The sequence below is a fragment of the Pavona decussata genome, unplaced genomic scaffold, assembly GCF_977016875.1.
Source record: "Pavona decussata unplaced genomic scaffold, jaPavDecu1.1 SCAFFOLD_110, whole genome shotgun sequence".
Taxonomy (NCBI): domain Eukaryota; kingdom Metazoa; phylum Cnidaria; class Anthozoa; order Scleractinia; family Agariciidae; genus Pavona; species Pavona decussata.
In genome coordinates, this window is record NW_028145524.1 from 591,277 (window position 1) to 616,173 (window position 24,897).

Sequence of the window (24,897 nt, forward strand, 5' to 3'; positions counted from 1 at the left end):
TTTGACGTCAGGCGGACGGGTGTGTAACCGCTACCTTCCGGTGTGATCAACTTCCGGTTAACAGGCATTGTGAAGAGGAGGAAGTGAAGATTAGTCAATTTTGAGGGGATTAGAAAATTAAACATTTGAAGGTGATTGAAAATTGAAATTAGATACTAGGTAGGTAACCAGTTTCCCTCGATAGCCACTTTTTTCTTTACGTCCCACAACTTTCCCCACCCTCCCCCCTCCCCCGCATCCACACTACCAACTTTAATACAAGTCTGAAAGCCAGAGGACTCTGGGTACGAGATTGGTTCTTTCTCGTGCGAAACCCACATTAACAAAGTAATAAGGAGGGATGGTCTTAATTTTTCATTTGAATTTTCCAAGATTGTTGCTATGGCCAGATGCGGCATCCACTGCTTTGAGGCCCCTTTGATCTAATCAGAATAATGTGATATCAAAAGATATTCAACAAACGATCTCCTGAAAGGATTTCTTTCATCTCAGTTTCCGCAAACAAAAGTTAAGCCGCGCGAAGTAACATGGAGTTCATTTTTCTCCGGGAAGAAGTAAGAAAGAGAACTGTGAAGGGGCCAACCTACCCTGCGCATGTACTGACAGATTATCGTAGCTCTGATAAAATCCCGGAGTTCTCCGCCTAGCCGAACAAGGGTTTCCTTGCGGTTTTTCTGCCTGTTTACAGTTTTGTTCACGAGAAGCAATGGAGGAGAGAGATTGTCTGGTCAGTAACTATTGCGCAGCCAAGAAGCGCCAAAACGTTTTTTAGAAGGCTAAGAATATTGCACTGACTTGCACTGCTTGCATCTACGTTCGCGTCCTCACGTGTGCTTGTCCCTGCGCCGGGAAAACTAAAATTTCTCTGGTAGTCAAGGTAAATAGAACCAAACATTCGTTTCACTCCCCTCCGACGCAGCACCACAGTTCCTTTAGAAACTTATAACCCCCTTTATCCAATAGAAAAACACTTGCGGGCTTCAAGAGCCCTCACTGCACTCAGCCAACTAGTCTACCACACCTACTACGGCACACTCCCTTGTTTTTCTCTTCCCTCAAAGGGTAAATATACTTTATTACAATATCGTCCACACGTGCATACAAACACATAAACACGTACGCTATAATACCTATAAATACTACGGACTTTTGATTGCAGTCAATTTTTTTTCCAGGCTAACACAATACGATACAATGAGTGTTGACTGGCGATATCGGACGTTGGGGGTAATATCCACTACAGCACGGGTAAATATCTGAAGTGCATACACATGTCTTATGCCCTCACTGATTTGTTTGCGTATACGGGTTACGCCTTGATCTGATATCATCACCGTTTGAAGATCAATACACTGAATTAATTGTTGACTTGCTTTCTAGAAACAAAGAACTATTTGAACCTTAAGTGTCAAGTTTCCACCTTTTTTCCTTGTCTGGTGGAATCGGACGTGGTTCCTGATCCATCGTCATGTCCAAGAGAAAAACTGTCGCTTTTGTGAACGATTAGTTAAGGCCAATTAATGGTCTCCGCAAAGTTTGCAGTGTTTTCGAAGTTATATATAGAAAATTGGATTGGATGGGAATGAACTCGCCTTTTGAATTTTAACCAATTGTTGAAAATTCTATCGACAAGAGACCTCTCAAATTTTCTTGTTTTCGAATGGTTCTTAGTTTGGTTTTTACGATCCAAGGTTTTAACAAACTTTGATTTTTACAATTAAAATCAGTAAAACGCAATACAAGCCGTTAGTTCAATGCCTGTAGGGGCGTTTTCAGAAACCTACCTCAAACCAAAAACCTGCATAATATATAACGGGCTATTGTAATTGCATTTGAAACAACAACAAAAAAATTGTGGTAGAATTTTTCCGCTGGGCAAATGAAAATAATACCTGAAAATTAATTGCTTCCTAATTACAGATGAGATCAGACTTTGCGTCAGAGCAGAACTTAACGACTTCTATTTTTCCGGGTAACTGCCCTTCATCGACGTAAGAGGGTTGCCTTTCCACTTTTCCGGGATAGATTTTTCAGATTTTTTTTATTTATGCACTATTTCAATAGTTTACTACAAAAGGAAATTACGATACATCACAAAAGTAACATATATTCTGTTTCATATTTTGCAATCCTAAGAATGCATTGATTTTAAAATTTTGAAAGTAGATATAAAACAACTTCTATGTGAACAGTCAAGAACATTGATAATTCGTGAAGATTAAACAAAAGCAATTGCCAACGCAAGGGAGGTTTAGAAATCGGTCTTGATAACATTGAAATTTGGTGAACTTTTGCTTTGAATTTTTCCAACAATTATCATTAATGGTTTAAGAAGCTAGATCACCCGAGAGAGTGTTTGATTCAATTTCCAAACACCTCGAAGTTGGTTAAAAAAAAAAAAAACTCAGCTACCCCTCGTTTTTCAACCTACTTCTCAGACTCAATAATTCATCAAGAGAAAACAAAGAAAATCATTTCTGTGACCGTAGTTTGGATATGTGTTCCTAATTACCATAACATTTTATCAACTTTAGCCTTTAATTTCTCCAAGAATTATCGATCATTTGAGAAGCCATATCAAACACTCGAAAGTGTGTTTCATCAGACATCCTCGGTTTTTCAACCTACTTCTCGGTGTTTGTATATCTGATGAAACACGCCTTCTCGTGTTTGACATACTACTTCTTGGTGTTTGGAAATTGGAAGGAACAAATAAAATTATCACATGAAGGACCATTCGCCGACTCTTTCCACGCCTAAGTTTGATCCCCATGATCACAAAATGGCGGCTGCGGTCACAATTTATCCCTTTCAAGTGACAAGTCCCGGTTGGGTTCTCAAACGATATGGGGGTGGGGTGGGGAGCCCGTGTTCTGTCCGGATACAGAGTAACTGTCCTATTCTATTTCAGACAGAAATATCATCACTTTTCATAGCTCCAATGACGGCTGTTATGACCTTACTTCAAATTTTTTCCCACCTTCCGTTGAAAAATATATTTTTTATTTTTGTTTTAATCTTTGGCTCAAAAACCGCTACCCAAACTGACAGAAAAAGCTTTGAACAGTTACTATGGAAACAACTCACAATCGAAAGCCATCAAAAACAACCTAATTTTATTTACTCTTATTGCATGTTTTATAAAATATCCTACTTTAGCGGATGCTACAAGAACAATTCTGTATTTACACGTTACCTAAACAATAGGTTTTGATCGAGTCTTGCGCCAGTTTTCAAAAATTCTGTTGTGGACAGCTGCGTACGACGGCCGGGGAAGACAGACTTGTTCCCGAGACTCTGTATGGGAACGAAAGCCTTTGCAGAAACAGTAGAGAATTAAACCACTGCGTTTCCACGGCAAATTTGCAATTTGCCATTAACACCATCAAATGTGCTCCAGAGGACACTCACTAACGAGCAACAACAACAGTGATAATAATTGCAAGAACAAACGTTCTTCTAAAACGGATTTTTTTAGAAGAACAAAAGCCTTGCAAGGTAATAAAATCGCCATCACGTCGCTGCTTTTTTTTTCTTGTTCGATTTTTCTGATGTACACATAAAATGGCTATTTTTAAATAAAAATGAAATCAAACAGACCTGACTTTCTAATCATCGGTTGAAAAGGTTTAAATAATCGTGTACACACGAGGCAACGTGTGAATGGTGAAAATCAAAATCGCGTCTTTTATTTGTCAGAAACGCGGTGCTTAAACTCTCTAAAGTCTGGTTTTCACTAGCGACGCAAGCACAGACGCAAGCAAAAGAATGCTCAATCACCGTGAAAACGGCGTCAACGCAAGCATAAGTACAAGCACAAGGATCAAATTTTTTCCTTTTCTAGTGCTTGCGTCGCGTTCGTTTTCACTTAACATTAAGCTCTTATGCCTTTGCTTGCGTCGCAAGTGAAAACAAGGCTTAATGTTTCTCGCTTACGTGAACGACTAAAAAAGTCTTTAATTTCTAACTATTTTCACTTCTGCTGCGCCTGTACAATCAACAATCCTGGCAGCCCGCCCTTCACTAGGGCGGGCTTTACCCAATTTCACTAGTACCTTTCTGTCTACCAATACCCGGGGTAACAATTCTTTTATCTGTCTAAAAATGGGGACTATTTATTAAAAGGGGAACAAATTATTGGGGATAAGCATAAATCATCTTGAGAAGTATCCTCGGAGACCCAGGAGCAGTAAGTGGGAAGAAGGAAAAAGGTCGAAACAGGCGGGACAAATTCGACCCCACCAGCTGCCCCTCAGTGAGGGATTGCCTAAACAGTGCACTCCTACATCCGGGACGACAATAATAAAAAATACGGTCACTGAATTGCATGCGTAGATATTGGCAAAGCATGTAGGGTGTACATTTCTCAACAATACTATTAATACTGTCAATTTTTAAAAGCTTGAAAATGGACAGTTCAAAAATATATTTACACTAAGATGTAGAATAAACTTGCTCTCTTCCTGTCGGTAACAAATTATTACCATTTTGTGCATCCGTCTTTGGACTTAATAAAGTCACTTTTCGTGACTCCATCGCCCGACGTACATGTTGGGCGCCTTAAGAAGTCGACTTGACGTGAGTCTAGTGCATCTTGTATAAATGAAAATTTGGGACTTGAACAAGTAACTCTTCCCAACGTACAAAAGGAACTCAACATAGCTATATTTGATATTAGTATAAATCTACTAGTGTTCTATCAACGAATGCCGATCTCTGATTGGCTACGCTACTCGCTATCTATTCTGTGATAGATAGTGAGTAGCGGTTTTCAACAAAATGGCGGCCTCTTCGTCGCGTTTTCGAAGCGTCTGCGATGTGGATATAGAGAATTTACTGGTTTAGTTTTGAACGACTAGTAGATTTATACTGAAACAATTAGATTATTCGTTCTCGATTTCTATGCGTGATAGCTAGATAAAATGTCTAAAAGATTTCTAAAACCGTTTGAAGCATGACTTATGAATTTGTGGATGAAATCCTAAAGTGTGACCATTCAAATGAAAGCTACCGAGCAGTACTTTCCTGTGGCGCTGTTTATTATGTTGTACAAGGTGATTCTAACTTTTGTGTCAGTGGACGAAATCCTAAAGTGTGACCATTCAAATGAAAGCCACTGAGCAGTACTTCCCTGTGCGTTTTCTCATGCTGTACAAAGTGTTTCTAACTTTTGAGTTTGTGGATAAAATAATGAGCAGCACTTTTCAGGAAAGCTCTCCAGTTTTTCAATTTTCTGAAATAAAATCTCAAAACTCTGTACGATGTTTAGGTTACTGGAGACGTTCGCAAGGCGGATTTTCACTGCAAATTCTATATTCTAAAATATAAAACAAGCTGCGAGCAGGATTAATCTTCTCGGAGAAAAATAGCCTCGACTGAAGAAGTGGGACAATGCTTGATTGTCACTTCCCATTTCTATAAGATTGCATTACACGACAGCCACATTCAAAGCAATGTCTGCTTCTCGTATTCTTTTCTCGATAAAAGCTCTTTGTACCGTGACATCTGGTATACAGATACCGTCAACTCCAGCTTCTCTGTCAGCGCTTGCGGTCATACCAAATAACTAACGTAATTTATTTCCGGTGCTCCTCTGTTGTCGGGCTCATTCCCTCGCGGTTGCCACTGGGGTGAAGGCGTTTCCGGTTCTGGGGTGAGCGCGTCTCGTGATGATCGTAAGGATTCGGGTCTTCGGAAGTCGTCGGAATCTCGCGAGCTTGGTCTTACGAGTTGACCGTGGATATTGACATAAGGCTGTGGACCGAAGACAAGAAATATTTTGTTAAATAGTAACAATAATGAAAGGCAGAGTGAAAAAGTAAACTTCTTTTCAGGGTTTTCCCTGCATAAAATTGCGCATCTCTGACACAAATTTCGCCCTCGCTGACAGGACGGCTGCGGAAAGCCCCCCCCCCCCCCCTCCCACGTGGGAAGGAAGGCGTGTTTGCGTGACCAACGTGACACCTGATTTACCATGCTTGTGGACGCGAGTTTCCACGACAACGGTCATCCTATGAACTTTTGCGACGTGAGAAATATCGAGCGCTGCTAAGCCACAATCAAGAATCGTGTAGATACTGTCGCGCTGGTCATATCCGTCAAGACTTCTCTTTTAGCTAAGTAATTTCAGAAGTCACGCAGACACTCTAAAGGCTCGTCACACATTCCTCTACTTTCGTGGGGGAGGAATGCGTGACGAGCTCAAAGAGCCTATGCACTGCACTGACCGAAACATTGCAGCTCAACTTACTACACAATTAAAACACTTTAAAGCTTACGAGAGCTGCTACACTACCACATTCTTTCCTGGTTCTGGTTGTCTTGTACTAAGGCAACGGATACTACACAACTAAACCGTAGTTTGACGGGACAAACTGTACCTGTCGTTGCCGGCCGGGCGATGGAGGTGGGTGATAGGGTGCAGCCCGGTCCGGCTCGTACCGCGGCTCTCTCCCGTCCGGCGGACGGACCACATCACGTAAGAAAGCTGGAGGTTCAGGAAGCCCATCATCTGTGTTGAAAGAAACAAATATTTAAGTGTTCGCGCGTTTTTTTTACCATTCATCAAGGTAGCTGATGGTAGCAGAGAACGTTTTATTTCTTTCACTCAGATTTTAAGTGAAAGAAAAATGCTTGCCATAACGTTTGTGTTGACGAGGCTATTGTTTTAAAACTAAAGGCTTGGCAAGCGTAGCCTGAAAAAGCACTCGTTAACTTTTTACCCCAAATCTTTTCGTGACGTGTAATCAACTCTTGCCGTCCATGAAACCCAAAGTGTGACCATTCAAACGAAAAATGGTGGTGCTGTTTATTATGCTGTACAAGGTGGTTCTAACTTTTGAGTCTCTAGATGAAAACCTAAAGTGTGATCATTCAAATGAAAGCTACTGAGCAGCACTTTCCTGAGGTGCTGTTTATTATCTTGTACAAAGTAGTTCTAACGTTTGTGTTTGTGGATGAAATCCTAAAATGTGACCATTCAACTGACAATATACTGTAGTTCAGTAGCACCTGCGCTGCTAGTAACAATGCTCTACTCTGTCCATTTAAATCACAGCTGACTGAGCAGGTCTCTTCTTTGGTGCTGTTTTTTGTACCGCAGAAGGTGTGTCTGTGAATGAAATCCTGAAGAGTGACCATTTACTTTACTTTGCACTTCCCTTACCTGGGTCGTCATAGTAAACGGGCATTGAGCGGCTACTAGGCAACATAGCCATAGGAGGGGGGAGGTCTGGGGGTCTTTCACTAGCAGGTAGAGTGGATGGATCATCAAGGTCTAAATCTCCCGCAAGTTGAACAGGTTCTTCAGGTGTCCTGTCCTCAGGGGTGTACTGTGGGGGAGGCCCTGCGTTCACGAAAAAGAAAAAACAAACAAACAAACAAACAAAAAATAATCAGTCAGTCAATCAGTCTATCTATCATACACACAAGCAAAACGATTTTTTTTTTTTCGGTTTTACATGCAGTTGACTGCCATCTTCATCAAATAAGTTCTCAGGGGCGATGGACTCTCTTTTACACGGTGATTCTATTAATACAGCCAGATTTTAGAAACCTGTTAGTGGTGAAAAAAAAAAAAAAGGGGCTCCACTACGTTTTGTGATCATTTTTAAATAAGAACTTTTTATGAATCTTTTAACGTTGTTGTTTTAAATTGACTGACTTGTCACACAACCAGTGAGACTCCTTCTATAGGTAATAGGTTTAGAAAAAAAATTTGAAAAACTTAAGTGTCAGAATGTTGCCCATACTTACAAAATGTTATCAAGAGCAACGAGAATGATTGCTGTTGAGCACGCAAATAAAATTCGCTAAATTAGGCACGTTTTGAGTATTTTAATAATTAAATAATAATGCGGATCAAAATAATGATAGTTTCTCCCCATGCAAGTATATCCAGCATTAATAAGCATTTTATGATTAAAAAACCCACGTTTAAACTGCGCATTAAGATTTAGAACCGAAAAAATTATGAGATTTAATTTTAAGTTACAAAAAAATCTATTTCTTTTTTATGATTACGGTTATATTTGTACAAAAAAAGAGGAAGTTAATGAATCAGTAGACCTAAGCTGTTAGCCACCTCCCTTCGCATAACTCGTAAATGACACAAGTGACGCATATTTTCTCGCCTGTGCCAACAGAAGCTAGCATAAGGAGGGAGCGGCTGAAAACTCCAGGCCCCAGTTGTTCAAAGAGCTTGTTAATTTATTCAGCCGATAAGTCGCTACCCAGCGGATAATTAACAATTAGTGGACGAGGTTGAGCAAAACATCGTGATTTGACAGTGGCGAGCAGATCAATTATTAATAATTGATCTGCTCGCCACTGACAAATCGCGATATTTTGCGATAACCGAGTTCAATAATTGTTTTATCATTCGACCACCGAGTTTGTTTTTCATAATTATTTTCGGGAATCGGTAAGCGCGCGCTGCCTGGCGGGAGTAGTGGTAGAAATCAATTGGTTTCCTTCTCTCCATTCTGTCGACTTCAAATTGTACGTTCAGTCAACCGTTCAATTACGCATGAGCATAATATTATTTGCAGCAAAACACAATTGAACAGTATTGCGCATGAGCAGACCATTATTTGTAGACAGTGTTTTGTAGGTCACGTGGTTTGCTCTCGGCCAATGAAAAGGAAGAAAAAATGCATCGAATGAGGAAATATATTGGTTGGAGTACATTTTATAAACTGGATATCGATTCATCCGCTGGATAGAGTTATCCGCTCTTTGAACCAGGGCCAGATCAACAAGTTTAGAAACTATTGTTATTAGTTTAGCTTGACTGCGAATTAGACTTTTTGTTATGTGCTCAACGGGTTGCTCTGATATCCCGCCTAAGAAAAGCTGCTTTCCACCTCATCCCTCGGTACCCTCTTATATCTTTTTCCCGCTAACTGTTGTGTTCTTCTTAGATTTTAGTGGAGATTTATCGATAGAGCTGGCAAATGTACTATCAAATTTTACCACAGAGCTTAACGATCGCGCAGAATAGACAGCCTTTCACAATCACTCTATTTAACACCAGAAAAGGCACGGGGAATTCAGTTAATATTATTTCAAATTAAGTCATGGTTTAATATGGTTTATACTAACATCCTTTATAAGATTCTCTCCAGTAGGGAGGTCCATACATCATTGGTGGCGGACGAATCCGGCCTGTTGAACAACAGCAGGTTTAATTCATTTTATCACTTTAACACTGGGGAAAACCTAGCCTCCCACGCAGGCGTTTTTTGGTTCGTCACGCCACGCACTTTGTGGGAGGAGTGCGTGACAAGAGTGCGTGGCTTGACGAGCCAAAGGCCATTTGCGTATAGGAGGCGAGGGGACACCTTACTTTGCCATTCAAGGGTTATTAGTTGCTGATTTCTGGATGCCTAACTGTTGTTGACTCTTAAAAGACTTCAATTAAACGTTGCATTAGTTGATTAATTGTCTACAATGAGAATCACTGATTTTGAGTACTTTTAAGCGGATTAAGTCAACTTTGCCACCTAAAGGTTATTAGTGGCTGATTTCTGGATCCGTAACTGTTGTTATAAGAGATTTTAAAAGTTGCATTTAGTTGATTAATTGTTTTAATGAGTTCTACACTGATAATTACTGATTTTGAGTATTTTTTAAGCGGATCAGTCAACTTTGCCATCTAAAGGTTATTAGTGGCTGATTGCTAGATGAGCAACTGTTGTTGTAAAAGATTTTAAAATTTGTATTAGTTGATTAATTGTTTTCAAGAGTTCTACAATGATAATAATTGATTTTGAGTATTTTTAAGCGGATCAGTCAACTTTACCGTCTAAGGTTATTAGTGGTAGATTTCTGGAAGCGTAACTGTTGTTGTAAAGGATTTTAGAGGTTAAATTAGATGATTAATTGTTTTAAAGAGCTCTACAATAAGAATCACTGAGTATTAATTTTTTAAGCGGATCAGGGGGTATTCATAATTATTTTTTACTTTCCTTAAATGTTGACTCTTTAAAAGACTACTAAAGTGAGCATTAGTTGGCACCGTTTTGTAGAAAACTCAAAATAAGATAATAAGATAAAAGAGTTTAAAAATAAAGTGTCAAAGAATTCATTACAAACAACAAAGTATGAAGGATGCCGGGTTAGAATCAAAATTAGGAAAGAATGTATTTGACTATAAATGAAAAACTGTGTGTTTAGAAAAGGGGAGGAAGACATTTATAATTAACTTCAAGGAACAAGAGTGGTAGGGACTGGCGAAAATCGAGGCAGCTTTCCAATAAAAATAAGATCAACTTTAATGCTCTCAGAGTAGGAAAAGCACAAAAACTCTAAAACAGGCAAACGTAAACCACAGTGTAATGTTTTACTAAGGGGAGAAAACGACAAAGAAAGGATATTCAACAACCAAAGATTGAGACACAATATAATCTCGTGGATGGCACAATGGTGAGAGCATTCGCCTCCCATCAGTGTGGCCCGGGCACGAATCCTGAGCTCAGCGTCATATGTGGTTTGCGTTTGTTGTTGGTTCTTATCCTTGCTCCAAGAGGTTTTTCTCCGGGTACTCCGGTTTTCCCCTCTCCTCAAAAACTAACACTTCCCAATTCCAATCCGATCAGGAAAGTGTTCCCAATTAGTTCTCTACGCTTAATACATTGACACTTAAATAAAGTGATTTATTTTTGTCAACGAACTTAGGACTTTCTGTTTAGGAAACGAAAGGTGACCCTTTCCAGCTTTTCTCACGACACCCCTGAAAAGGAGAAGCTCAAAGCGATATATACTCTAGGTCTACAGAGAACAAAGCCAATGATTAAGTTTTAGATAGGCTCGATTACCAGCCACTGTTCGGGAAAGGAAAGCCGGACGCGAGGGAGCGGCGGAAATCGATCCTAGTTTTAAATCAGTGAGAAAAACTGAAAAGTCAAAGTTATTCTTTGATAGATGTATATTTGCAGTTAGTGACACAGGCCTACCCGGAAAAAGAAACTCCGAGTTCTCATAGCGGGAGTTGAACATACTAGTTCGGATACACTAGCTACAAGAGACTCCTTAGCTCCCACGAGTCTCCTGTAGCTCAGTAGTAGAGTATCCCAACTAGTAATTGGAAGGGTCATACTGTTGGTTGAGCTCATATTTTCTTTTTCGAACATGTCTTTGTCACTGACTGAAAAACTGCATCTGTCATTTATTCAGGCTTAAAATGTAACATTAAATCTCTTTCACATAAAGGGCTATTTAGACGGTACAACGTTTGCTTACTGAGAATTCAAAAATTATAAAATAGACGCTGTTAAGAGAGTTTCAACCGACGTTTCGGTAATGCTACCTTCTTCAGGGTAAAAAAACTATACTCTGCGCAGTTTTTCAACCTTTATTACACAACTTTTGGTTATAACCGTCGCATGCGATTTCTAGAGCGCATGCAAAAAATCGCACACAACTCTCGTCCATCAACATTGTCTATACTTACGATTGTCGCAGGATTTAAAATCCTATGACATTTTTTGTGACGTACACGGCAATCTTAAGCGAGTTGTTGGCTTGAAACAATTCGCGTCGCAGGCCTGTCGTAAGCTTGTCGCATGCGACAAAGTCGTACCGTGTAAATCGCCCTTAAAAGTTCTTTGTCCCAAGATCCCCAATCACTTCTGCATATCTTATTCTTTACCAACTGTCAATTACACTACTTACCAAATGCCGGTTCACCAGGCTCATTTCGAGGTTTTCTGGACTTTTTCTTTTGAGGCATAGCGTAAGGTACTGTGGGATCAAGTGGGCCATTATTTCTAGGAACGCTGGTAACTGGGGGACCCTGTGGTAATACCCTTGGTCCCAAACCATGTCCCAGGTCGACTGAAGCGTAACGAGGGTCTTCACGGGACGATTCTACGTGCCTGGTAAGGATGACATGTAAATGGTAAATAAGACATGAGTCAGACAGCTGCGTGCAAACAGACTTTATAGAATTAAAAAAAAAGGATGATCTTCAAGCTACAATTCTTGACAAAGGTTATGGAACAGAAAGTTGGAAAATGGATTGGAGATGAAAATGAGTCTAAAAACAACACGAAAGTGACCGATCTGAAGGAGAACCTTCGGGCCTGAAAAACTATTTTACTGTATATTTGCTTGTTAACGTGCTTTAAACGTAAAACGTTATCAAAAATTTACACGTTTTTTGGCTAAGTTGCATGACAAACTACTACCAATCGATATGAAATGGATTTCGAAAATACTTTCGGGCCCGAAAAGTTTTCAGTACTTTTAAGAAATGAACGCCAAGTCATCTGTACTTTAGAGTTCCAAAGTTCGCATGTCTTGCTTCGCCGCTCCGTTCAAGTGACCGTCCTCGTGCCAATATTTATAAGGGACCTTACGAATGCAAGACGGCAACGCCAACGAAAACAACACTTGAAAATGTAACTTTTTTTCATTTGTGCTACTTCGCGATTATTTTAACTCCTTCAACTTCTACACAAACGACGAACTACCCAGGAACCAAATTGGTAGGAGTGGCGTTCAAGTTAAGTAAAAGAATGAAAAAATTCACCGTCTTGTGTTCACGTTCTCCACAAAACCTTGAATTTGGTCATTTCACGTTGCCGTTTTGCAGAGGACGGCAGAGAAATGTATCAAAATGTACAACGCACGTGCAGAGCGAATGTTTTTGCTCATTAAGCCTTTTGTTTTGTAGCGATGTCGGCGCCGTCGCCGGCGTGTTTTCGGTAAGTCCCTATTGTCAATCTCACTTCACCTTGCAATCGCATACTGATTACTAATGAGTGTAACGTTTAAAAAAAACTCAGTGCGCAACTAACCTGACTCTTGGAGGAGGGGGCGCTGCCCTCTGAGGAGTATACCGGAATTCTCCGTCACTTGAATCTGTGGGTTCATCAGCAGGTGACTGCCTGGGTTTGCGGCCTGAATGTCTGGCTTGACCAGGTCCAGTCAGGTCTCCTGTCGATTTCCTGGTCTTAGGCTTTCGTCCAGATTGACGCATAGCTTCTTCAAATGAGGGTGGCTCATGGTACGGGGGCAGCGTACTGAAATCTCTCTGCGGACCTCTGGCTGGGTACCCTGAGTTGGCGTCAAGATCTCCAGTGCTTTGTGCCACTGGGTGATTTCGTGGGAGACGAGAGCCAGGGTTAAGGAGCATTTCGGGCTGATTTTGGACAGAATCTGGCGGAAGAGGAACAAATCAGAGAACAAGATTTGTCACCGTCTTACAACAGATGTGGAGTTACAGTGGAACCTCGATTTAACCAAGTGCCAAGGCACTATGGAAATCGGTTTCTTGTATCGAGGTTCTTGTCCATACATGTTAAAAGGCCAGGCTGGAGGATATCGTTTGTTAAACCAAAGGCTTCGTTTTCATTTTTATAGAGGTTCATGAAATAAGGTTCCACTGTGTGATTCCTTTTAGGCAATCAACACTGGCATTACATGTACGTGATGGAATATTTGATTTTTCATCCTATGAACCGGTCCATTCTAGAGTGCGAATGTGAAAAGGTTAGCAAAAAGTAAAATGCCGAATATTGGTGCACAAAACTAGCACAAGTACGTCAAATATGGCACATAATTTCACCGAAGGGGGCTACTCCTATTGCAAATAGATTTGCCTATTGAAAACCTTTCACAAACATGGTTACATTATGTTGAAATCAATCAGCACTACACAGTCACTTGAAAATGCTATGATATTTTAACAGCGTTTTCCAAACAACTTGAAATCAGTAAGTGATTGACTTACATGTGCAATTAACAAGGCGGTAGAAATATTTGTATTGATATTTTAAGTTTTTGCTCAGTGGAAATTCAAGGAATTTCAAGGACCAAGAACAAGGGCTTTCAAGATTTGTACGAACCCTGTCAAGAGTCCAGAGCTCAGCTTACGGACAATGGGACAGTCAAGCTCTACAACCACAATAAGAATGCCGTGCCCAGGTTGAAACAACATGTATCGTTACTCTTAGTTGTATTATATATACATATTGTAAATTAATTCTGAAAAACCCTCGGGGAGAATTAATAATAAAGTATTCTATTGTATGTATGCTTGGGGCTAGACCAAAAAAAAAAAAAAAAACAAAAAAAAACAAAAAAAAAAAAAAAAAACCCTGGGCATCCTAGAGGCAAGTGTCTGGTAAAATTTTTAAAAAGATTAAGTGAAATTTAATTTAAAGTAAAATTGAAAACTGGTCATCTTAAAGGCGAGGCATGTGTCTGATATTACAGTAAGCGAAATTTCACTGAATTTATTTCAAGTTCAAAAAGTGGGTGTCCACAGAACACGTGGGGACCCTTCTAGCTAAGACCTTGGGGTAGATAGAGTTGAAGACACTTACCCTGTGACAAGTAGCCATAGTTGACACCATTATCAGGCTTCTTTTTCTTTCCCTCTGCAGTATTCATGGATTGCATGGATGCAAAATGTGCTTCAATGAACGGGTCATCTTCAACGGATTCCATGCCATAGCTACGCGGCCTGGTATCCAAGGAACGATTCACCTCTGGGCCACCAACTACATAACTGCACACGTTAAAGGGATGAAAAACAATAAAAACTTAACTTGCGTAATTGACATTCGTACAGGGTTCGTGCTCTTTTCAGCTTTTCAAATTCCATGACTTTCCATGACCTTATTTATGACTTCTCCAAGTTTTCCATGACCGAAATTTGACCATTTCTTGGAAATCATCTTTCATTTTGGGTATGTTTCTACTATTTTCTTCGCAAAACAAAAAAAAAAAAAAAACAAAAAACAAAAAAAAAATTGTTTTGTTCTTTTTAATAAACATCATTTTCAATGACTTTCCATGACCCACACCTAAATTCCATGACTTTCCATTTTTTCCATGAGCCGTACGAACCCTGTTTGTACCACAGGTTGGCAGCGCTTGCTATTAATTTCCACCTAGACTCCGCAGGGAAGAATGCAAAAACCGAGTGAGCACGATATTCGGGGGACGAATCGGGCGTTCTTCCCTGCGGATTCTCCAGCAAAAGAGAGACTGCTTGCGGTCTTATTTCCACCAAAGCTTCTATGAGCATCATCCTTTCAATAATGACCTTTCATGATGATGATAATAATGATGACATGATGATGGTAACAATAGGGAGCTTAAGCAGCGACGAAGGCAACGGCAACGAATTCAACTCGCTCAACTTTTACAAAAATGGCGAACTATCCAGGAACCAAATTAGTAGGAGTGGCGTACAAGTTAAGAAAGAAAATGGAAAATTTACCGCCGTACGTTCACGTTCTCCACAAAACCTTGAATGTGGTCATTTCACCTTGTTGTTTTGCAGAGGACGACAAAGAAATGTATCAATGTTGCTCATTAAACCTATTGTTTTGCGGCGTTGTCGTTAGCCGTCACTGTCGTCGTTGCTTTAAGGCTGGTTTCCATATGATCGCGGATCGCAGATCGCAGATCGCAATAAGGTCTGCGATCGTCTGCGATCATATGGAAACCAGCCCTTAGATAGAACATGGTTCTATCTTCTGCGATCGTCTGCGATCGCGATCGCAGGATCGCAGACGATCGCAGAAGTAGTTTCCATATGATCGCAGACCTTATTGCGATCTGCGATCCGAGATCATATGGAAACCGGCCTTTAAGCTCCCTAATGATGGTGGTGGTTGCGATGGTGAAAGGACAAGCGTACGCGACAATGCGAAAAGGTAGTCAGGGAAATACCCAATAAATTTTAATAAAAGCCCAGAATCCATAATGCCTCGACCGTACAGAGAAGACTTGAGATGGCGGGCAATATGGATTCTGGGCTTTTATCAGAAATTTATTGGGTATTTCCCAGACTACCTTTCGGCATTGTCACGTACGCTTTTACGCTTTATTGGACAACCTTTGTCGAAACAGCTGTATAATGTCAAGTCATTGACTACATGTACATTGTATCTAAAGGTCATTAGTCACTGTCTGTTTACCTTGAGGTTTGAGACATGTTAACTTGATTATCTGTAAAAGAAAAACAAAGACTCGAAATTTAAAAAGTAAATTCAACTATAATGACAATTTCTTTTATCAAACTATTAACTTGATCATCAGCCATGAACGTAAATGAAGTTCGCCTACAAGACTTCCGTTAGACAAAAGGCCAGCTAAGATTAAAGTTTAATGAGAGCCCTCTATATGAATAGCTAGCACAGCCAGTGATAACTTACCTCCAAGACTCTTTTTGCGACGCATAAAGCAACAAAGACACAGTATAACAATGCCAAGGAGAAGAAGCCCAGCTACTCCAGCGATGACAGCAATCATCCAGTCTTGAAGAGCTCCATCATCACCCCTTTCTCCTGGTATGGGACCAGGGCGCACTGAAAATTAAACAAAATCATCAAGATCACCAAGATTTAACAATTTGCAACTACATGTAGGCATTGGCAGCCTATCGCTTTGGAAACAATACTTCAGATTATCAAAATGGCCTGGATAGCAGTACATGTGGGCAGGTTAAAAGTTTAAGGGGGCATCACACCTAATTTTGAATGAAATTTGAAGAGGTTTTAAGAAGAGATAGAAGGAAGAAAATGATTTTTGAAACACCAACAGACAGTTGATACCCACGCAAGAGCACCCCAGGTTGCTGGTGGACTAACTTGGTGTCCGTCTATTTATTATTAACTACAAATTTTAATTTTAAAACTTCACTAAATCTTCAATATTTCTTATTTCTCTTAATTTTAGCAATCTTTCTAGAAAAACTACTCCTCCTAAATATACCCAAAAAATCACCCAAAAATTCGCAAAATACCCCACAACACAGGTTCACAGGATGATGATAGGGTTTTTGGATTGCTTGAAACGTGAGCGAGATATTTCCATTAAAGCCATGTCAAGTGGGGGAAAAATGGCGTTTAGGTGTAATCCCCCCTTAAGGCAACAGTTTTGATTTTTGAAAACACAGAACAGCTTCATGAATTCCTTGTTTTCTTAGTAATAAATTATGAGCAATAACCAAGTTGATAAACAACCAGCTCTACCTGGTTCACTCTCAACATAGCAGGCTTGTCCGCATGTACTTAAATCCTCTCCTGCTCGTATCATGCCTACTCTAAACCTGTACACCTTATCAGGCTTGAGATTTTCCACTTTAAACTCTGTTTTAGACATGTCCAAATCACTGGCACCAGGAACGGGTTGCCAGCCTGCAACAGCCCTCTTCGCTTTAGAGCTTTCTCCTTCCTGCATCTCAATACTCAGCTTTGTTACGCCCTTGTCCAATACTGTCCATGTCACAATTACCACCGTAGGATCATCAGAGCTTCTTGTAGCGGTCACTGGATAGTTGAGAAAAGAAGTTCCCAGACTCATAAATGATTCATGAAGAGAAAACTTTTCCTTTCAATTTCTCTTTGGGAAGCTACATATATATTAAACACTGAAAACGTTTCACCTGATTACCAAGCACCCAGAAATGGGTTGTAAAAAACAAAACAAAACAAAACAAAGGAGGTGCAGATGGCTTTTTAACAACTCTGAACTGTTTTGAAATCAGATGAAACACTTCCTTGTGTTTTACATATTACACCATTCAGTGACTTCACGAGGATGATTGTTTAAGCCTTTGGTTCAACCATCGTAAAAGCTCTATTAAGGAGGGTGCCTACTATTGTTACTGCGCATACGTTCTGCGCATCTCAAGATACTCGGGTTTCCTATGGGTAGTAATACAGGAATATTTTTGCGCGGTTTAAAACTATACGGAGGAAGCAGAACTTAGAAAGTGCTCTTGGTATCCCAAAAGAAAATTGGAGGTAACCACGCATTTTTCAGAGATAATTAAGCTTCAATTTATGAAAAACTGCCATACATTTCTTTATATTTTGGCGCGTTTTAGAAATATTGTTGCTTAATTATCTCTGAAAAATGCGTGGTTAGCCCCAATTTTCTTTTTGGATTACAATAGCCCCTGTAAAGGTCTGCTTTTTTCGCACAGTCATAAACCGCACAAAAATACTTCTGTATTAGCAGGCACCATCCTTAAGTCAAATTAAATTTTATTTGCAAACACACTTACCAGTCCCTCTGTCTGGTGCCACTGCTGAGTCTGAAACATTAAACAAAATTTAACTCTTTACAACTGATCTATAGTGACTAAACATTTTGAAAAATAACCAACTCAAGTGCTCCTATTTTCAATGAAACCTGTACAGCTGTAGGTGCAAATGACAAGGAAAATATGACCTACAGTAAAAGGGATATCTTTTGTCATCTAAGACTATCTAAGGGTGCGTTCCCTTGGCATGATCCAGATCAGGATCAATGATCCAAGATCACTGAGATCATGGTGCATCGAAAAACAGAGGAATCCTTGCCCAGAGTGGACTACTCGGTTCCTCTGATGCACCAAGATCCAAGTGATCTTGGATCATTGATCCTGATCTGGATCATCCCAAAGGAATGCATCCTTAATCAAGTTTTACTAGATAAGGTAAAATACTGTACACTTAGGAAAAGGGTAACAAAAAATCAACATCAAACGCAATTATTACCTTTTGTCATTACTTGAGCCAAAGGTGACGCCACACCTTTGCCTCTTTCATTGGTTGCATGTAATTGAAACTCGTAGTCTGTACTAGGGCTCAAATTTTGCACAGTGTGCATGCTGTTGGGAGGATTTCCGACAGATTCTTCAGTGAAATCTCCACCACTCTCTTTCTTGCGGTAAAGTATTGAGAAGCCTTGAGGAAAACCTCCGTCGTATCCAGGAGTCCAGCTGACATTCACACTGACTGTTTTAGCACCAGGTACCTGAAAAGGCACCAGTCTGACATCTTCTGGAGCATCTGGTGCACCTGTGGAGGAGAATATTGCATGGTATTGACTTTTCAAACCCCACCTTCAACATGCACATTCTCCTGACTCTTCACCCTTACATAATTTTTATGTGAACTATCACAGCTGTAGCCGTGTCACAAAAAAAAAAGAAAATTATGATAACTAAACACAGCCCAGTCAAAATTGTTTGCAGTAGTAGGCAAGATGGCTTGAGTAGTAGGCAACTAGTAGTATAGACACCTAGTAATAAATTTTTGAGACATTATATTAATTTTTGGTGTGAAACAGGTGGCAGCTATTTCGTTGAAGGTGGCAAAATCGCTGGATTTGATTGGCTTAGCGGCCATGGTATATGAGCCATTATACCATGGCCATTATACCATTAAATTGTCTTCTGGTTATTCTTGCAAAGCGAAATCAGCAAGATCTAGCAATATGTCTTAATTGTTTTTTAATTTAATAAAACAATTATTTCACTTGCGCTTGTTTGATATGAGATAGCCAACTGCGTGCTACGCTCCTTGTTGGCTATCTATCATCTCATATCCAATGCACGCTTGTGCTTATTTACGTACCTCTTTCTCGTATTCTGTATTTCTGAGAATTGCTGCCTAGAAGATTCACAGCCACACAATAGAATTCTTCATTAACAGTAGTTACCACTACTGTCATTTTAATGGATCTATTTTCTTTCAAGATGCTTTTAACTTTGCCGTCATTTATTGTGCTAAGTTCATTTCCATCAAGATTTCTTTTCCAAGACAAAAAAGCTGGTGGTTTGGCATTAACAATGCACGTTAATGTCACTTCCTCGTCTTTTGCACCAGGAACATTAGTGGCCATAGGGCTGGATGTAGTTATAGTTGGACGAGCTGTGACAAACAATAAAATATTAATTGGTTCTGTTATATGGGAATTTACAATCAATCCACGTCACACGCTACCAGTATTTTTTAAATTTTAACAGAGTTTTGAAATTTACATATCAGTTTTGAACATCGCCAAAGAGATTTCAGAGTTCCTGTGGAAATTTCCCAGACAGTATAAACCTATGAATTTTCTTTACATCACAGCATTAAGTATTTCAAGAAAAACAATATTTTATTGTTTCCCACGTATTTTGAATCTTTTTTTTTTTTTTTTTTCAGTTTGCGTCTTTTTTGGAAAGATTTCCAGAGAAATGTTCAACATTCCATTCAAATGCCGGACATTACAAAGAGGAATTTGAATGTTGATTTCATTCTCAGAAATACTGGTCAAGCGTGATGTGGATTGACTGTAATAATTCTTGTAAGCAGCAACTATAATTATTGTTCTCACCTACATTTGGACCTACATTTTAAGTCCATAAAAAACATATATTAAGCACTATACCCCAGGATAGATCAATGTGAAAGTGTCTGCATGGGAAAATAACTGTTTGCCCTGAAAGAGGACTAAAATTTATTTTAAGTCCTGGATCAAGTAATATTTCCAAAGACGTTTCATGACACAGTCTGATTTTCCAGGATTTTCAAGTCTGCGGTTTACTGTACAATACAGTCAAACTGGGGATCCATGTTTATTTTTGACAGTCCAAGGGAGGGCAACTTTGAAGACAATGTGGCCATTAAGGACAAGATGTCTGTTTTTGTTTTTAACCCGAGTATTTGAAAACCTAGAAAATTTTACTGAAACAAAAACCTGACTAACAACTTCAGACGTACTTTGAACATGAAGTGTGACTTCTCTTGAATCGCTTCCAAGCTCGTTCTTTGCGCGACAAGTGTATTTTCCATCATCACTACCACTTGTGTTGGCGATTGTAAACTGCTCTCCTACTCCAACAATCTTTTCATTATTGCCTGCCAGTGCCTTCACCCAAGTGATTGTGGGTCGTGGAACACCTCCAGCCCGGCACACCATGGATACACTGTTGGTTTCATTGACCGTGTACGGACGTTGAGGGAAGTAGGTAATTTTGGGCGCATCTTCAAAAAGAAATAAAAGGAACCTGTGTTGGTCATCTCACAGTAACACTTAAGCTTGGTGTTTACTAGTAACGCAAGCACAAGAAAAGGAAAACTATTGATCCTAGTGCATATGCTTGTGTCGAGGTTGTTATCACGGTTCATGAAATAAACACTCTTATGCTTGTGGCGCTAGTGAAAGCCAGGCTTCAGTGCACCCAATCCAGGACAATAATCATGGTAATTTTCTACTGGCTGAGATACACTGTACATAGGAGGGAAATGTTTTTCTCACACATGAATGGTCTGGGTACTGGGTCCGCCATAATTGGACTTCTCCACTCACCCACCTGGGATTTCAGTTTTCACTTTAACACTCAATTCCAATCAGAATACAGAGTGGGTAATATACCTGTATCTGAAACTTAGAACTTTGGTCCATAAGATTATAATTATTTTGTGATTTAAGACTATAATTAATTTTTGATGAATCAGCTTACTGCAAATGTACATGTACCTCTGTCTAAAAACTGAAACAACTGAAGTGGCATGGGTGGTTTTTCTTCTCTGTTTATAGCCAAACAAAAGAAATCAACTACCAGTAGCCAAACATCAGGTCAACTTGTCTTGTTTTTGAGTCTTGAAGTTTAGTGAAAGTTTATTCATCGAATCCAGACCTTTACGCCAGAAATCAATCAAACACTGCATTTCTTAGGGTCATCATGATTACCCATCACTAAGCCAATAATTGGCTTAGTGTCAAGTACAGGTACAACTGTAGAATGTATTAATTTTTAGAAATAAGGATCCACCCTACATGTAAGGCCAAATCATCACCACACTCAAAAGTGTCTTTAGTTACTAATTAAAACAAATTTGTCAACTTTTTCTACATGTACAACAATACTGAAATACATGTACCAGTAACTTCTTATAAAAAAAATGTGTTAAATTAAATGGAGACAACGGTTTCCTCAAATTCATGGCAATGAATTTATATAATCAAATGCTTATGATTAATACATGTTTGGAATCAGATTTCAAGAGTCAAGATCGATGTGACTCAAGATGATACAATAATTAACAAAAATTGGTATTGCAATAATTATTGCAATACCAATAATGTTGTTGCTGATGATGAGGGTGATGGTAACAGTGACGAGGACAATGACGGTGGTGATATGGGTACAAAGTGACTTCGTTAAATCCATTGACACTGTCATCACAATGTTGACCATTTTTCATCACCATCATCATTTTCGTAAGGCAGGGTGAACGTCCTAAATCGTACCGTTCTTGCACTCCTAAATAATCAGATTGAGGAGGAACCTCTTGTTCACCATGCAAGTATGGCAACCAATAATTACTTACGTTTAATCAATAGTTGTGCACTTGCAGGAGGTCCATCTCCCAATGAATTTGTTCCAATACACGAATACCACCCTGCATCCAACTGAGAAACTGCACCTTTTTGCAATGTTGTTGTTATGCATCCACTGCAACTTTCTCCCGGAATGTCGACACCATTGAACTGCCACTTTTGTGCTGTGGTCGGCGGATTGCCAATTGTTTTACAAGAGAACTTAGCTGTTGCCCCCTCTCCCAGGGTGAGATTTTGAGGATGATCAGCGGAAAATTGAACAACTGGTCGATCTGAAAAGAAAAAGCAAAGTATAGTTGAGAAGTACATGTAAAGACTGAGAGAAATAAGAGTGAAGGGGCAACGGGGAGCTTAAGAACAGTGCCTCTTCTTGCCATGTATAGCATACATTGTAACTGCACACACATTCTGCGCATCTCAGGTCCAAGAACCTCTAATTTCTGAAGAAAAATGCCTACTAATTCAAAGAGACTTGTACAGTATGCAGGAAAAGCAGATCCTACAGTACATGTAAAAGCGGCCTGTTGAAATCCAAAAACTGGGGGTAACCACACATTCATTTTTCAGAGATAATTAACCTTTAATTAATATTTGGCTAAGACCTTGTTTTCCATGTTCATAAACTAACCAAAATCTGCTGTATAAGGGGTCACCTTCCAAAAGAAATGAAGGAAAACAAATAGTGTGTAAGAAAAGAAATCGTATGAAAGGAAATAAAAGGAATAAGAAGCAAAGGAAAGGAAAGGAAACCAAGTGGTGAGAGGAGAAATGAGTGCAGTACATCGGAAGAAAGTGCATGAAAAAATAGGAAAGGAAATAAGAAAGACTTAACAGGCAGAAAAAGTAAAAGAAAAGACAGGAAACTGAAGAATAAGAAATAAAGATAAGTAAATGTCCAATAATAGCTAAAAAGGAAAACAAGAAAAGGTAAAAGAATAAAGGGAAAGGGCCTTGTTAAGTAAAAATATTTAATAAAGTGCCAGAGTAAAGGAAAGAGAAAGGAATGAAATGTAAATAAGAAAATGGAAAGGAAAGGAAAGGAAAGGAAACAAGGAAAAGAAAAAAAAGGAAGGAAAAGACAAGAAATTAAAAAGGATATGGGGGAAATACACCACATTGTTGCCTCTTATATTATACTTACACTGTATCAGCTGCGGCACTTTCGCAAATTAAACAAAACTATGGACGAGTAAACAAGTGATTTGTACTTACATCTGACTTCAAGTTCTGTATTTTGTCTCACTTGACCAGCTTCATTGTATGCAACACAGGAGAAATTTCCATACTGCCTCCAAGTGAGTTTAGCTATGACAAGATAACTAAAGGTCTTGAACAGCTTAGAGCCTTGGATTGTTTGAAATGATCCTGAGATATTGTAGGGTGGACTGTTGGTCAGATTCTTTCCATTTAACACCCACTGAATTTTGGCCGCTGGTTTGGCGTCAGCAACACATGAGTAGCTCACAGATGTATTTTCTTCCTTGACCTGCCTGGTTGTTGGTAAAGTTTGACCAGAAAAACTAGGAGGTACTGTTAAAAGCAAAAAACAAAAAAAAAAAATTGCTAGTGCTTAGACTAGATTAGCTCTAGCTACTTGCGGGTTAGTGTTGTCCTTGAATTTTTATGTTAACATTTTTGAATAAACTTGAAACTTGAACTTGAACTTGAGACTGTTGCCTTAAAGTAAACAAGTTTTAATCACAATGTACATGTACACTGTGGTTAACAATGAAATAATTTGGCACTTTTTCAATATAATAACATTCAGTATTCCTTGCACGTGTAACCAATTTCACCCTAAATAGACGGAGGAGGTTTCATGTGCTCTTAAAAAATTAATCATATCATACTTTAAAGTGCCCCTGGGACGAAAATTTCAATTTCCATCTTTTTGCATTTTCGTGTAGAATATGACCTTCTTACTCATGTTACCAAATTTCAATCCTTTACGGCGATTGGAAGTATTTTTTTTAGCCTTTTATTCGAGATTTCACGGCCACCATTACTTGGCATTGTTCCGGAGGTTAACAAGACCGCTTCGCTCAAATTACAGGAAGTGACGTCATTGGCTCGACACGAAAAATTCCACATGGCTAATTTTCATGTGGATTCTACTTCATAAACTGTATTCTGCTGTTATTTAGTTCGCAACAGCAGAATACAGTTTACGTAAAGGATTGAAATTTGGTAACATGAGTAAGAAGGTCATTCTACACGAAAATGCAAAAAGATGGAAAATGAAATTTTCGTCCTAGTGGCACTTTAATAACTTTTCAAGCTTAATTCCCTGTAAGCCCAGGCCATGCCACTTGGGAACGTAGGTGAAACATCAGTCATTCCACGTGCCAATCTATGAGCAATTCCAAACGAGAGGGCTCCTCAAGAATTAACCAAAATGTGCTACAGCATGTTTACATTGTATGGTTATTGGTAGTAAATTGTATTAAGTCTCCAGTACTCGATTATGAAAGTTACAAACTCAGGACACCTTTGTGAGTCAGCACTAACAGTTTGCAAAGTTGGGGCAATGTCATTTGCACCTGCAAAGTTCAAAGAGTGGATACATTTCTCCAGCGGATAAGCTGCTTTCCAGCGAATAAAGTGTACTCCAACCAATACATTTTATCCACTGGATAGTGACTTATCTGCTGGATAAAGGTATCCACTCTTTGTACAACTGGGGCCTGAAGAATAAAGCTTCAATTCGGGGAAAAATGTCATACATTCTAATGTACATGTAAAGGTATTTCAATGCCTTTTAGAAGTGCATGTGTATGT

At 39.3% G+C, this 24,897-nt stretch overlaps 1 protein-coding gene across 3 annotated transcripts in view; it reads right to left on the reverse strand.

Annotated features, from left to right (window-relative positions):
• Window positions 1–3,095: 3,095 nt before the first annotated feature.
• Window positions 3,096–24,897, reverse strand: part of LOC146470837 (contactin-2-like) — a 43,717-nt gene continuing 21,915 nt past the window's right edge. For 2 of the 3 annotated variants that reach the window (XM_085121543.1, XM_085121542.1), the window contains 16 exons: window positions 23,332–23,649; window positions 22,110–22,391; window positions 20,496–20,759; window positions 19,365–19,661; window positions 18,504–18,806; window positions 18,029–18,058; window positions 16,992–17,288; window positions 16,173–16,325; window positions 15,936–15,966; window positions 14,331–14,515; window positions 12,801–13,161; window positions 11,674–11,876; window positions 9,103–9,165; window positions 7,166–7,345; window positions 6,381–6,511; window positions 3,096–5,754 (listed from right to left, as the gene is read on the reverse strand). In XM_085121543.1, the coding sequence (XP_084977669.1) occupies window positions 5,554–5,754; window positions 6,381–6,511; window positions 7,166–7,345; window positions 9,103–9,165; window positions 11,674–11,876; window positions 12,801–13,161; window positions 14,331–14,515; window positions 15,936–15,966; window positions 16,173–16,325; window positions 16,992–17,288; window positions 18,029–18,058; window positions 18,504–18,806; window positions 19,365–19,661; window positions 20,496–20,759; window positions 22,110–22,391; window positions 23,332–23,649 (3,299 nt within the window). In that variant the 3' untranslated portion in view covers window positions 3,096–5,553. The remainder of the gene's footprint in view (window positions 5,755–6,380; window positions 6,512–7,165; window positions 7,346–9,102; window positions 9,166–11,673; window positions 11,877–12,800; window positions 13,162–14,330; window positions 14,516–15,935; window positions 15,967–16,172; window positions 16,326–16,991; window positions 17,289–18,028; window positions 18,059–18,503; window positions 18,807–19,364; window positions 19,662–20,495; window positions 20,760–22,109; window positions 22,392–23,331; window positions 23,650–24,897) is intronic. The other variant, XM_085121541.1, reaches the window with a different exon arrangement.